At 31.3% G+C, this 16,946-nt stretch overlaps 1 protein-coding gene across 1 annotated transcript; it reads left to right on the forward strand.

Annotated features, from left to right (window-relative positions):
• Positions 1-705: 705 nt before the first annotated feature.
• LOC112692910 lies at positions 706-2,433 on the forward strand. Its single transcript, XM_025567732.1, has 2 exons — positions 706-1,089; positions 2,044-2,433. The coding sequence occupies exons 1-2, from the start codon at positions 807-809 to the stop codon at positions 2,409-2,411; spliced, it is 651 nt and encodes a 216-aa protein (XP_025423517.1). The 5' UTR covers positions 706-806; the 3' UTR covers positions 2,412-2,433.
• The last annotated feature ends 14,513 nt before the right edge of the window (positions 2,434-16,946 follow it).

Here is a 16,946-nt window from a genome sequence, read left to right on the forward strand (position 1 = left end):
CGTTGAAGAACTAAGGTTATTTTTAAAAATTTTTTTTGTCGTATGAAAAAAGTTATGTAGAATAATTTTAGTGAAATATTTTATAAATGTTTTCGTTTAACTTTTCAACTTATTAGTTCAGACCTATATTTCTGGTTTTTTTTCAATTTTAATCAAAGTTCCATAAAGGTATACTTTACGTTATTAATACTTTTAAATCGTAAATTTGTTGCAGTGACACTTGTGTTATTTCCGTCTTACAAATGTACAATACCTATAGCAAATCTGCATTTAGTAGAACCAATTTTTTGTCGTTAGCTTTAATATTAGAGTAAACTGACTCATGATCAAAGTTAAAGGGAAGTACATTATTTATGCAATATCACAGGTTACGGTACTTAATTTTTAGCGAGTTATATAACCTTTTTTAAATTCTAATATTTATTCATAAAGGTTACAAAATATTTATACATCTATTATGGCGCTATTGTGATAAACCATTTTTCAATTTTAAGTTTTGTCTTAAATCCAAAATAATACGAAAAGGATACCTCATTAGTTATAATAATAATAATAATAAATAACATTGATATTAAAAGTTTACCAAGAAATATTTTGTAGTCGAGGTACAACTGAGTATTTTTATTTTTATTTTCACAAGTTATTCAATACAACTAGATAGTAAGAATAAAATTAAATAAAATTTACATAAATACAAATAATTCATCATATTACCAGCCACGGTTGCTAATGAGATGGGTTCACTGTTTGTACTAACAGTGTAAAAAAAATTCTCTGGCGACGGAGTCTGTGTCTGCGACTGCACAATGTACGTGTTCCCCAGTTTCGTTGCCATTTTCCAGTTGTATTCGGTCGTTTGGTGCCACCAACCCGTGTACAATTACAAGCAAACAAAATACTTTCGAAAATTGTGTCACATCCAAAACGAAAAAGATGAGTGCTTACATAATTTCAGCGATTCCGCTGGACCTGATCAATTCCGACGGATTGCGAACGAGCAACTCGTTGCTGCGCAACGAGGAGAGCGTCGACAGAGACGTGAAACGCCTGAGGGCTGCGGTCTGTACAGGGATCCTTTGGAAGTTTTGGGTAACGTATTCCGACGGTTTAGTGGTTTTAATATGTCTAATTTTTGGGAAACAAACCCGAATTTTCCCAAGCATTTCTCGACCAATGGTCAGCGTAAGCTTGAGGGTATACGAAAAAAAAATAAATATGTACGAGTTTGATTTATTTAAAACGGTTCGTGTTTCGAAAATATACACATAAAATGCAAAACTTCTATTATAAAAATCAAACCCGTACACAGCATTAATTACTATATAATTTATTTAAATTAATTATTAACACTTGTGACAAAGAAAAACCAGTATTTTTTCTTATTTTATTGTATATCGCAATGTATGATAATATATAATAATAATAAGAAGCAAAAATAAAAAAAAATAAATAAACAAAATAAGCTATACAATTTATTGAGGATACGCAAAGCTTTATTGAATGATGATCGGGATGATCATCAGACGGTTACGGAAATTAAAAAAATTGATATAGGCTTACACGATTAACGTGATAAAAAAATCCATTATTTAAATGCATCAATTATTTTTGTATCTCTATTCAAGATTTTCATATTATACAAATGTGCATTTCTACTACGTACGATCATATTATTTACGGTACAACCAATAATCTAACATTGTCTACAAAAGTTCCCAATTTCATGTTGTATTTATGGATATTCGAAATGTTCATTTTTTCTTATCGCATTTCCGTGTAACATGACAATAAATCGATTGCGGGGTGACGAAAAAAATCTCGAAAGTCGAATAGAAAGTTGTTCGTACATTGTTCGCAGTTGGATAAAAAAAGATTATCGAAAATCCTTCGACACGATATTTTATTTTATTTTTTCAAAGCGTTTTAATAAGAAACGTTGACATGATCCGACCGGAGTCTCAACTCGACCAGAGCTGCGTATCTCGTCCGACCGACTCCTGTTTCTCGGTTTTTTATCCTTCCGTTTTCCCGCGCTGTTACCAGGTTCCGCGTTCCCGTCGAAGGTCATGCTCAACATGTGCGAAATCCACCTGCTGGTGCAGGCCGACACCTTGTCCGGGCTTAAGTTCACCAACCGGGGATCGAAGACGTGCACGGACGTGTGCGTGCAGTACAGCAAGAGCATGCGGCTCGAAGGGCCCGTAATCGTCACGTTGATGCAAGGATTCTGCAACTATTCGAGTAACAGCACGAAACTGACCGAATCGGATCTGGAAACGACGTGCACGTGCGCGTACCAAGTCCGGTGCGACCGCCAGACGACCGTGATCCTGTACACGTTTCAGACCAACTGCAACGGCTACGTGAAAGTATTGTACACCGATACGAACAAACCACAGAGGATTACCTGAAAACGTAGTCTGCTAACGTGTACTCCCGCGTACAAAAACTGCTACTGCCTGGCGACGAGTTCGTCATTTCGGTCTTATTCCAAACGCACGATGAGAACCAACAACAACAGTAATGATTGTCGATTATTAATTGATAGCTAGTGAAAAAAAAATAGTAGTCATAACTTGTTCGGATTATTCGAATAATATTGTAGAAAAACCGGATTTCCTACAACACTCTAATATTTATTGTGTAGCAAGTGTATTTTACTACAGCGATATGTGATTTTAATTTTATAGTTTTATAGTAATACACTTGTTATTATATTTGTTATTTGGTTGTTTTATTTTATTGTTTGTTGGACACGCTTTCTGTTATGTTATAATGCATGCACCTATTCTGTCACACGATACCGTAGGAATATCGTCAAAAATAAATAGGGAAAATATTCACACAACACGAAATGCTTTAACTACGAAAAAAATAACGGTGAATTATTCTTAGTATATTCATTTTTCTGTTATGTTTAGGTACACGTATAAAAATAAAAATAAATAGTTTCAAATTAAAATAATTATTTTTAAAAATGAGTATATATTAAAATATAAAATATTATAAATTAAGAAACATATGATTCAATTAACCTGCCATGTATGTGTTCCCGTTGGTATGTATAATTATGTATAATTCAGGCATTATACTTAATGCCTAGGCGTTTAGTAAAATGACTGATATTTCCAGGTAAATTATATAACATACACATTACCAAGTCATTATATATAATGTCTAATCAGAATTAGGCAATATATTCTTGCGGCCACGTAGCCGTTTCGATAACGATTGCCATAAGTGACTTATCATAATGATGTCTAATGCCATAGTAATTTGTCAGTTGTAATGCGTTCAAATTATTATCAGTACGGTGCACAACGTTAACACTTAACAATGAACATGGAAAGTTTTTGTAAGGAACTAGAATTTTAAAATTTTAATATGGGTAAAAACAACACGATGAAGTTTTAGCGCTAAGACCATTGAATACAAAAAAAAATCCTCGTAGATTTCGGTCACAGAAAAAGTATGTAAATTAGTATTTACAATCTGATAAGATGAAAAATCTTGTCGGGTAAAACATATCTTCCAGTCGACAGTGGTTCGGTTTTCAGTAGCAGATATTAATGAAGACATGGTTAGGTGGTCGTAATATACCAGCAGTTGTTACTGAGACACAAATTCAAATTTAAAAAATGATATACGTTTAATCATTAATTGTGTTATTCTTGATAATAGATGATGGTATATATCAACTGTGTACCAGGAATGAAACTAAAAAACCAGGAATCACTAACAAAATATCGCAACTAAAATATCGCCACTATACATATCGTCAGCATGAAATATAACAGTAATTTTATTATAAATAATGCAATTTTAAGCATGTAATATTGTTATAAAGTATAATTGATTTAAGAATTAAAAAAAAAAAATTATATATTATATTCATAAAATACCTTGAAGATAATCGTCGAACTCTCAAAAAAAAAGGTAAAAAGTGAATACGATTAGATAAGATAAAGTTAAATGCAATATACAGACGCGATAATAATGTACGATGGTATTATTTCTTTACGATATATTGGTTTCGCCATATTTTAGTAGCGATATTTTGGTCACGCTATATTTTACCGGCTATATGTTGTCGGGATACCAAAAATAGGTGTAGCTAGGTTACAATCTATGGTTTTTTAAAAAAAAAAACTTTAATTAACACTCTAAAGAAGTTATTTCCCACTTGGATTTTTATTTTGAGAAAAACGTTTCATTTAAGGAAATTTTTCTGTCACTTTTTAATATTATGAGTTTTGTCGAATTAAACAAAATCTATGTATTCTCAACTTTGAAAAAAAGTACAGATACAAATTATTATTAAATTTAAATGGCATACTATAAAAATTAAGCTATTAGTTTTTTTTTTTTTTTTTTTTAATAAAGCTGGAAGGATGAAAGATATTTGAAAATTTAAAAAGGGTAAAGACAGTTAAAGAAAGTTGAGAACACTGTTATGCTCTAAATTAGGGGTCGCCAAATTATGGCCCAAGACCTGTATCCAATATACGAACAAGTTTTTACCGACCTCTGAAGAACGGTAAATCATCTGCAAATATGTGTAGCATCCCAAATCATTATCGCACACATGCGATAATTATCACCTGTATAGGATACATTAAAATTATGACACTCTTAGAGATTTTGATATTTTATACGGCCCCCAAATTAAATTGTTTTGAGACCCCTTCTCTAAAACAACAATGCGGGAATAATACTAAATTATAATATACTGATAATGATTATTTTGAAAACAAAAACAAAAACTGTTTATTATTATTACTATCAAAGTATGAATAATTTGGATCAATAAGACACATCGGATTATCTTTAGGAACATTTTTATGGAATTTTTTAGGTTAATAAAAAAAATTTGAGACAAATTTAAAAATTTACTTTACATAAAAATAAACACAAATTTTTTAGGATTGAAATCGAACGTACATACATTGAAAACAAATAAACCGAAAGTACTAAATGTATTTAATTCACATATTATTTTTCACGACTGTTGATTTCGCTGTTCAAACATTTCAAGGTTTTGATTGGTGCTCAGTTACCACTCTGGTGGCCCACTAGTACATTTCGCTTTAGAACTTTGTCGTTTAATATATGCTATTGAATTTTGTGTTAAAAATTTCATTTTTTTTCAAAATCATGATCAGCGTGGGCTGTGATATACTGACGGGTTTGATTCACGATGTAGACCCAACGACCTATTATGTACGAGCTACACATTATATCAAATTTATAATAATTATAAATGATTGCAATTATTGCAGTACGTAAACAATATCCACCCGTTCGACATTCCGACATTTGAGTAGCGATCAAATAATAAATTTGTATTATTAACATCTATAGTGTTTTTTCCTCCCCGTCACAAAACGTATGATTCAAAAAAAAAAATTCTTGTTATTAAAACTGAAATAACAAAAAAATATTCATAAATATATACTGGCGAGTTCCAACACATGTCACATGATTTAAAGCATTTACGAAACCCGGTGCACGTTTTCGTAATTAAAAAAAAAATTATTTGATATACTGTTCAAACGCTAAATACGGTTCACTCGGAAGTTTTTTCTGGTAACTTTATAGTTTTCCAAAAACACCGTATAAAAACAAAGCAAAATTATCATAATTCATTAATGAATTCATTCCATCGTATAATAAAAATATCAAACTATATACATATTTAGTTTGATATTATTATATATATATAAGCGCACTGCAGTTGCCGTTACTGTTGAACATTAACAATAGTTCAAATCTGTTATTAAAAATAAAAAAGTTTTTAATGAAAATATAAGATTTATAACTATAAGATATAGAACGTAGAATAATTCAAGATGAAAGAAAAACCAATATTCATCAAGTTTTGCATGAATTAAAATGAAAAAATAAAAACATTCGGAACTACGGATAAAAATCAAAATTATATTGGTAAAAAAAAGATATTCTTTCAGAAACGGTTATTTTCAGTGATATACTGATTTTAAAAACTTTTATTTTTCTTCATGAAATACTTCTTTTGTTCATTGGTGAAAAATAAATAACTAAAGAGGCGTAAGAATATTAATGAGAAAATCTTTTGGATATTAAACCAAAACAAAATTTAAATTTCCAACATTTATAGAAACACTATCAAAATCTCGATTTTCTATGAAAATTCGACTAACGGTATTTCGCTATCCCAAATAAAAACAATGTGCAAATGATATTTGCAATTCAATATTTAAAACTCTTATTGATGTTAAGTCCATTAAATAATTTAATGTAAATGATATCACTGAGAACGCCAGCGACCTCCATTGAACGCTTGTACTACCTACTACTATATTGTATATTTCAAGCTTGTAAATTATTTTAGCCTGTCTTACATTCGTAATTATTTCCATTATTTTCAGATAAGTTTTGAATCAGTTATATAAAGTTATTTATGGTTATATAAAATAAAATTTTGAAACCGTTTATTTTTTATATAATTGCAGTAACTGCAGACTCGCTATCAAATGAATGGAGTACAGGTGCCATCAATACGAATATGCGTAAAAAAAATCACTACACAATACGTTTATAAACACGGTTATTGAAGTACTTTTTTTTTTACGACGCAATAAAAAATATTTAATAATTAGTTACATTCTCATAACAATCGTACACATGTATTTCGCTTGGATTTTGTCGACCTAATCAATATTTGAACACACTCTGACCTACAGCTTACATAAATAAATATGTAAACATGAACAAAGTTATGCATGACAAAATAGCCCGCTGACACTGATATTAGATTTGAAGAAAAACCACTCGGCTTGTAAATTAATAAGATTTCAAACCGTAAAAGGTGAACAAGAAAATCAACAAAAACCATTGAGAGCGAGTATTAGCGTACAGATATGTACGAGACGTCATTATCAATAAATTATTATTATTGTTAGATATTATATTTTTACTGTTAATAAAATGAAACCGAACTTTCGGTCACCCGTTGACCGATTCCTTTCACGGCAGCGTCCGATAAATATTGATTAGTTTTGACGATGATCAAAAATATAAACTGTGAAACAGTACCAACACTACACAAATATCATTAGACATCGTCCGGTACACAGTTCTCGGGATCTGATAAAGTCTTAGCCGAGGTACAACTTCTGATCGGAGGCCTATTTAAATACTGGCCTTATAAGATTTCGTAGAATATATTTACATTAACTTTTAAACAAAACGTCCATATTTCTTTTTACCACTTATTTGAGTTCGTATTCGTGACCAACGGTAAACAATTCTAACCCCCAACGCCCCGTCACCAAAGTGCTCACGAATATCTGACTAAAAGCACCAACTATAAATATACCTGTGTAAACAGTCGGCTTAATAAAATTATTACGCATTACGCGCATACGTCATTCGTATACCTATCGTTGTTGTAATACTATACTATAGGACATAATTTATGTTATCATTAATATAAAACTGGTGGTTATCTATACGAGCTAAAATAAAATGCGTAAGTTGTTTAATAAAACGTAATAACGCACTGAAAATATACCGTCTGGCATTTTTAGAATACAACTTTTAAAATAATATATTATTTATCAATCGTTTAGTTATATTTATCTTACATAATATAGACCTATAACCTGAAAAACGCTAAAACTCAACTCTCGAGATCCCACAGTACAATGACTTATTTGCATTCCACGTATGTTTGTAGATCTCTATTAAAAACTAGCACTCAGCGATCAACTAAGCGTCTCGTGGAAATAATTCTCGTAAAATAATATATTTCTGATCGGGTCTTGGCCATTCATGGCAAGCTCAAAATGTCGAGATAACCTAGAGCTCATCAAATAAATACCAAACGCAAACACCGTGTCTCATCAGATATTCGATAAGTTTGACCTTAAATTACGTATTTATATAATATATAAGAGATCACTATAATCTGAAAATAACTTGCTTTTGATAGCTTATATAAATGCTAAGTGTATAAATTATTTTATATAAAAGAAATCGAACTTAGTTTTCACTGTTTAGAATTTGATTGCGGTATTCTAGTCAATAAAGAAGCATTTATTCAATTTCCGTTTGGGCATAATTTCCTCGAGTACTTATTTCCTATAAGATCACATTACAATAACTTATATCCCTTGCACCGGGAAAACAATTTTGATTTGGTCCTAAATAAATAAATATTTCTCTTTTATCTAAGAAAACATTAAAGACATTTAGCTAGATAATACAGAAAACATTAAAGGATTATCTAAATAAGACGAAAATTACACGAAAATGAATACACAATCATGACAAATCGATCTGGAATACACGTTGAACGAGCAGTCACACTGATCAGTGTTTAGATTTCATACTAAATCTACATAAAGTGTAAAACACGATTGCGTACGTTTATTATCGGCGATATCTTTTTAAGCTACACAATCCCGTACGATTTTACCTGATTTTTAATTACACGATTGCATACGCAGTTATAAACGTTAATACCGATTTTCATACTAGTATTGGTCTAACCACATACCTATATAAGAGAACTTAAAAAAAGTTAGTAAATACTTAGTGTTTTATTAATAACTAAGTAATTGCATTCATTACCTATGTTTATTCATAATGATATTAAATATATAAGATATAATGAAATTTTGTTATTTCCGTTATACTAAACGGTATTTTCCGAGTTTCGGTGAAATTAGTAAGTTATAGATGTCAAGGAATCCAAATTTAAGCATTTTCAAATAATTTATAAACAATAATTTCATTCAAATAAAAACTGTCGATTTTATTTATTTATTAATTACTTTTCTTTAATTTAGTTATCCTCATTTTATTTACTATTTTATTATTAATTTTCTTATGAATTATTTTAGAACTAAGTATATGTATATGTATATGTATTCTATATTTAGATAAAATACGATGAAATTAGTAAATTTGACAACGTTGCATACATTTTCATACCTAATCGTGTTCTAGGCTACATAAAGTAAATTGTTTTTCAAGAAATTTATTTTGCTCGAACATAGCCAATTTTGAAGAACTCATCCTACAGTGTATTAAAGCGATTCGAGTTTTCGTCGACAACGACGATTGAGTGTTTTACATTCATTATTATTTTATGGTTTTCGTGTGCTAATTACGTGGGGTCGAGGAAACGGCCGATACGGCTACGGAGATCGGATACACCTACATCAGGTACACACTCTACGGTTATTTCCGTACGGCATGTGAACATTTAACTATCCGAAACTCGATACATGCCGGGAGGGTTGAGTGGGGGGAAGACGAAACAACAAATAAATCTTTCTGAATCGTTACGCAATAGCGAGCGCGCGCGGAAATCGATGATAATGATGAACTTTAAATACGTGCATAACATTATGTGTACCTGATATTCACGAGAAACGGCTGATAGTCGTGTCACACGCCCACCATCGCCACTGCCGCCGGTTCGTCACTATCCTAATACGGATCATCGGTTCATAATAACCTTTGTATGCCCTGTTCATTAACGACGTTCACTGAGCGCAGTGCTAATTTCAAATCAGTATTTTCGCATTGTTAACTGTTACACTTTAAGTAGCCAATTTCTATGATTTGAATTTAATTCTATAAAAAAAAAGTATTTTCTCGTTGATTTTCTAATTCCGAACAAGTATTTATTTATTAGTTTTATCGGTGGTTTTCAAAGACACATATAAGTATTTACAAAATTATAGGTATATTTTAAGCGAAAATAGTTCGAACAAAAATAATAATAGTAACAAAAATATGCTGTTTAATTTTATATTCTGTTTAAATTTCAATAAATTCACAACCAAAATTAAGCCGTCGGAATTCGAATAAGTGGGTATTTCAAAAGCTGTAGAATATAAAACTATGCACGCACAGGAACGTAGACAGAATGCGGAAGAAAAATCAAATAGGAATTATTGTTCGGAATCAAAATTCATCGACGGGTCGAACACACGACCGGACGCATCCTAAACGCGCTTCGGATTAATGTATTTTATAGGTAGTCATAAAACGGTTTACAAAACCGTTTCCAGCCAAGTGCACGTGAAACGGGCCCGAAACGAATATCACGCGTGACACACCACTGATTCCTGTGTCCTGATATGCGCGCATCCGAACGGGTTTTCGGACTAGCACTAGGGGGCCTATATAATATTCTTACGCAACGATTGCTTTTAACGTCGGTCGATCTTAAATCAATCGCATTTTATCATGTTCGAGAACATGTGTTACAGAAAACAATATTATTATATATATAATTATTATATACGGACCGTATTATTATCTGTACACGCGCGTCTTGTGTAATGCAATAATAGCTTAAAAATAATAATTATTATAATTTATAATAACAATAATTTCTATCCGGATAATTAATTTCCTTCTTTTGCTAGTCAATCTCTTCGGTCCTGTTCCCGTGCTTCGTCCGTGCGTCTTTGCCCGGACACAAACATCGGGACGGTGTTGTTTTACAGCGCGGTCATTTTTCAACAAAGTTTCTCCGAGGTCATACTTATTTTTTTCAACAACGGTTGCTTCTTTGCGCTGAAAATGACGTCAAATGTCGGGAATGTAACGAACAAAAACAGTTTGGTCTTTTTAAAATCTATACAAATATATTTCAATATCCAAATGATGTCCGTTTCAACCCCGTATTTTAATATCGATACGGATTTGTATTGACCAGTCTTTATCGTCAAACGTATCACTGCGGTCCGTGTTTTCATTTCGTCAATAGTAATCTCGATGACCTCGATGGGTTACTCTTATCCTCTGTATCCCTTCTGGTTCCTATTCATCACTCCACCCTTCTTTATTTTCTATTCGCAGCTATCCCACCCCCTTCTCACGTCGTACATTTCCACGGAACGTTACAGCGCTCCAACTTCACTCAGCTTCGGACTTTTTCACCGAGATGTATAGTCATATCTACTTTTATTCAAATAAATAGTTAGACATTTAGACGTAGGCGTTTTTAACCACAATCGTCAACACCGCGCTGCAATTATTTGTGTAGTATATACTCGTGCACTAAAATACGTATAAACGCTCCCAGCGTCGATACGAAATTATTATTTCGGTGTTCATTAACATTTTTCGATATCCTACTCCACACTCCTTTTATGAGATCCTATGAGACACTGTCCGGACCTGTCGTGATTGAATTGTAAAACCCGAGGGCCAAACATTGATGATGAAGCGCTGACGCATATTTGAATCTATTATTCCGCCAACAACCGCACATCCATATGCACCGTAAACTACAACGGCCAACACGTTAGATCACATTAAAATATATTATAACATCTATAGAGGTCCACGGATGACTGTACACGCGCGCAAATAACACTGTGTAACCATTCGCCGAAACCCAACCCATGTTGCAATTATTACGTGTAAATATTGAAAAGCGATCGCAATAATCTTTACCGTAGGAATATGGTCTTTTCGTCCTGCACTCCCGTGCGCCTGGTGAAACGTAATACGAAAGGGTGCACGGCATCGATATAATAGCGTGCCTTTTATCCGCTCTCTTATATTAATTTGAATTCCGAATACAAAAAAAAAAAAAAAATTACGTATTACATGTATATTTTATTATCAAAGATCAAAAAGTTAACGGATTTATATGAGTACCATTATTATTATATACCGTCACGTCTTGCTTTGAACGTAGATATTCGCCTTTTAGTAATTGTTCAGGCTTTTGTTCGCTATTTTGTCTTCAGACGACATTAGATACGCAAAACCGTCAAGTTGCACTTCAAACGCCGTTTCGTATTGAAATCATTTTTCAAACCGATCAAACTATTTTTATATCGTATATAAGGCAATACATAAAATAACTTCCAGCGAAAATTTTATTGTATTTCGTACTTACTCGAATAACTTCAAAAGAAAAAAAAATTTTTATTTTATTTTTAAATATTGCCCAAGTTCTTGAAATACATATCCTTTACGATTTCGTTTGATAAACGTATTATTCCTAAACTTTTCAACAGATAAACTAATATATTATGATTATTAGTGTGTAGGAATTTTTATTTTACTTACACGGACAGCTATTTTGCAACGCTAGTACAAGAATTATTTCAATGGAAATTCGGTGCAACCATCATGGAACCCTTAATTGTAAAGGTGGTGATATTTTAATCGGATGAAAATGCTTAGGATGTTGAAGCACTAAAATATTTTAAAATACACTAAACTTTTTTTCGTTTTATTAAAAACTATGATAAACGTAGTGAAGATAAAAAAACATGATCGAAATTCTCCCATTAAAGCCTAAACCCTTGAGGAAATATAAAATAAAAATATTATTTTTAACTGACGAATCAGATATTGTACTTAAAAAGCTCTATATTCTACGGCGATCGTAAAAAATAAACGAAATCCCACGGGATACAATACCGTTTATTATTATATAATATGCTACATCGTTCGAGATCAAATATTTCGTGTTAACTATTTATGAATATCATCGAACCTTTTAGCGTTTATTTTTCCCGTCGATAAACAAATCATTACTAGGGCTCGGAAGTTGATGTATTTTGCATTTTTTTTTCGAACTTTTTAGAAGATGTTATCCTGGCCATAAATATGTTTCATTAGCATGTGAATCCAAATAACTAATTTTATTATTTTTTCGTAATATTTTCAAAATGGCGAAAATTAAAACGTCGGTTAGTGCTCATCTGCGTCTCCCAAACACTTCAGTGGACGTTGAGAGAAATTTTTCCAATTATAAATATTTATAAACAGATAATCATCATTGATTTACTTTTGATGAAATCAAATACGCTCTAATCATACAATGCAATGATTTTAATTTTTAAGTAATTTGTAAGCTTTGATAAATGTATAAAACAAATGTTTGTCATTTTTTTATTTCATATTTTAAGAACATTTTTTATCATCTTTATGTCATATTTTGAGTAATTTGTAAGTTTTGATACATTTATATAGAATGTTATAGTAAAATAGAATAAAATATTTTAAAAAAATGTATTTTTATTAATTTAAAACAAATATTTGTAATTATTTAGGTCATTTTTTAATGTTTTTATGGTCATCAAGTTCCGAGCCATTACTCTTCCGCAGCATACAGCATACGTGCATCAAAATCGGTTTTTGAATAGTATAACCTGTACGTGGTGATTTCAGTTTTGTTTGTAATTTGTAATCGGTGTACCAGCTATAATAATATGCAACAACCTCGGGCCGAACTAAAGACATTATTATATTATTATAATTCACCGCCAGCAGTGATGTATACCGTTTCCTAGTGCTGAATGTCCTAGAGGTGTCTGATTGGACTCCTATTTTCAGTTCGAATCATTAGCATATCTGTCAATTCACGTATGTAGCAAGGCGCATACGATAACGTAATAGAATTTATAACCTATATATAATATATCAATATATATCGATTATACCGTGGAAAAATGGTTTAATTTATTTCCAGCCATTGTACTCACTTCTTGTTCACATGTCAGATTAACATAATAATAATATTAATGTACACTATATGGAAACGACTCGCACGGCTGGTATACTTTTTTTCAAATCAAAGCAACGTAGGTACACGCGATACCAAGTTTTTCCCCATCTAATGACATTATAATATTGTTTATCCGTACAATATCTATTCAAAATGCGTAGCGAGTTTTCTAAAAGAAAAAATCCTTCTACACGCATGACTCTACAGTGCGGTACCGCGAGGAAAAATCATTAGAGTTATCACATGGCTGCACGTCGTCAAGCAGGTTAATAGATTTTATTCCAGATTTGATTTATATTAATGTCTACGCGCGTAATATTTTGTTTTAATATTAAATTCTGAACGATTGCCAATTTTAACGTAAACACGGTGTTAAAAAATAAAAAAAATTAAAATATTTAAACGAACCGAACCTAACCTAACGTAACTGGTGAGTCATGACCTTTAAAAAATTGGCCAAACAACAATAAAAATTCGCAACGCCATAAAACATGTTTATTTTTTTTTTTTGACAAATAACGTATGTAAAATGTCTTAACATCCTGTTTGGAACATTTATCTGTGCAAAACGATTTGTCAAATCTCGAGATAACTTCATTTAAATAATACTACCACCATATATTTTACGACAAATATAAATAATATTGTACCCATCATAATAAAAATGTTTGAAACCTAATAAATTAAAATTGTACACGTATTTGGCTACTATTTTCATTTTATTAAACATACAATAAATCTATGTTGTATTCAAACGAATAATGTAAATAAACTTGAACATCTGAAGTGCTATCACGACAACTATAAAAATTCAATAAAATGTATTTAAACGTCAAAAAGGAATCATCACGTTAAACGTTTACGATTGATAATTGTTAATATTCTGCAACGCACCGACTGTTACACTCAAAAAATACCAATTGAGTCACGTCTGTGATAATATTATGGCGGTCTAACAACAATAAAATGTGTATACAAATGTACAATGTCGCCTGTTGTTGGTAAAAATAATATGCTAAACGTTAAACGAATTTCATCAAAACGACAATCACGTGTGATCGGTTACAAAGTATGGTCGCTCTCAGAAATAAATATGATTCGAAGGAAATAATTTCTTCGCAGTTTCGCCAACGATCTAACCATAAAGTGGTTATGACTAAACTTTTTATTCTGAACAAAACTCTCTGTCATTCTTAAAATAATTTTATATTTTGAAACGCTTTTCCTACAAGTCAACATAGTTTCCAGGCATTTTATACGAACACAATAAATTAAAATACTTTCTATTTAATTTTCGTACGTAGTTTATCATTCTGATGAGTTTGAATAAAGATAAATTTTCTAACAAAAATAACAAATATATTTATTTTACAAACAAAAGATGTGTGTAAACAACAATTTGACGTGTTTCCTTTACATGTCATATTAGTTAAAAGTTCTGAATTAACTCAAAAGGAAACATACATAGTAAAAACACTAAAAATAGAGGTTTTAATATAAATTATTATCATTAAAGTCTAATATTTTATGCTTTCGTTTAAATGAATTTAAAGTCTAAACGACGTAATTAATATTTTTATCGGTTTGAATATAGATATACAAAAATACAGTTAATTAACTATATGATAATCTGATTTTTAATAATACCTTCCCAGATGAACGTAAATTACATAATTTAATCGTCCGATTATTTCTCAATTAAAAGTATAAACTATATCACGATATTAATTTCATACACATACAAGTGTAAAAAAAGTTAATTAAAAAAAAAGTTATATTAGTTGTGCCGTATCCAGATTTTCAAGCGCAAAATTCGTTATATTTACGAAATTTTAATTAATCATAAACGAAAAATTTTAAACGTAAATTTCTTCATACTTAATATAATTTTTACACAAAACCGACAGAATAAATAGTTATATTTTTTTCGCGTTAATCATTCAAAACAACGCAGAAAAGACCGAGATGTTTTTCGTTTATTAAAATTAATGAAAGGGGTAAAACAAAAAAAAAACATCTTTTGAAAACTTTCAGCATTCAAAAAGCATTATGCACTTCCGAATGACAATAATTTGCGATAACCGCTTGTAAGCGATAAATGACTTATACAAAAAAAAAAAAAAAAGTTTAACACCACTAGGTTTGGAAATGTTACTACAAAACGACGGCAGCGGCATTTATGTAGTATGTCAACCGAAGAATTTCAGCAGTAATTCAACACCGCAGGTAAATGTTGCCGTCTCGTTGACCGTCGGTCGTTTACGGTCAGACAGGTGTTTATAAATACGATATACCTCCTACATACGCGGCGAACGGTTGTCAAATTACAATGAAAGTATTCGTAGTTCGCGTACCCCGTTAATCGGTTCTCGCGCGTTTCATAAATCACGTAATGGCACACGCGTATTACGGTAACAGCGGTAGCAATACATAATATTGCAATACATAATATATGTGCGTGCGTAAGTGCGGAAGCTGTACAACTATAAGCACTGACAGTTACGATGAAATAAAATATAAGACAAAAAAATAATAATAATAAAATGCTAATGAGATGATATTCATAACGACGGTAAAATAATAATAATGAAAACCACGGTACGCGAAAGACATTGGGACGTTGCGGAGTTTTTATACGGAGAAACAACAGGGAAGGGGTGCAACGGAGACGAAGGCAAATATATATATATATATGTGTTTATTATTATTATTACGGTGCATGCATAACGAGAAAAATAATATGACTGACGGGAAAACGGTGAGTCGCGCATACGAGCGCAAATAATATTTATTTCGTGTACACATCATCCGTCGATTGCTGTCCAGCACCGTTTTCGAAACAAATCATTATATTATTATTTAACAGTTTTATTTTCACTCGCCCCGCGGTGTATAATAATGTTGTACGTTATTAATTTTCGTTTTCCGAAGTCGAACGGTGTCTAATAGTGATTTAAATTTATAAGAATCAAACATCTTGCCGTCGACTAACGAACGCTCGTCAAATCTTTAAAGACCCGTTAAAACCGTATAGGGCATGAATTTTATCGTGAGTGTACTAACGCTGTTCGTTCGACGACGACATGGATCGAATCTGATGAGTGATCGCTTTGTTTCAAACGTAGTTCTGATTGATGTGAACTCATTTTTTAATATTTAATAAATATTTCTTGTAATTCTATGGAATGAATTACTTTTTTATTTAGATTATATTGGGTAAAATAAAATAATTCTATAACGTATTGAGTTACAAGTGTTAAAAATTTTCATTTATTCGATTAGTTTCAATCTGTGATTTTTGTCCACTTTATATCCCTTAATGATCCATTTTCAGACCCTATCATCCATTGATCCTTGAATAATCTAAAATTTGCAATCCTTATATATTACGAAGAAGATAAATAAGTACGATTAT

This window comes from Sipha flava, unplaced genomic scaffold (assembly GCF_003268045.1).
Source record: "Sipha flava isolate LNK unplaced genomic scaffold, YSA_version1 78_pilon_pilon, whole genome shotgun sequence".
Taxonomy (NCBI): domain Eukaryota; kingdom Metazoa; phylum Arthropoda; class Insecta; order Hemiptera; family Aphididae; genus Sipha; species Sipha flava.

What these genes read in the sequence shown, in the direction of transcription:
- LOC112692910 (XM_025567732.1), top strand. Translation starts at nt 807, where the DNA reads ATGTACGTGTTCCCCAGTTTCGTTGCCATTTTCCAGTTGTATTCGGTC. An exon ending in GGATCCTTTGGAAGTTTTGG is followed by an intron (nt 1,090 to 2,043) that starts GTAACGTATTCC and finishes CGCTGTTACCAG; the next exon opens with GTTCCGCGTTCCCGTCGAAG.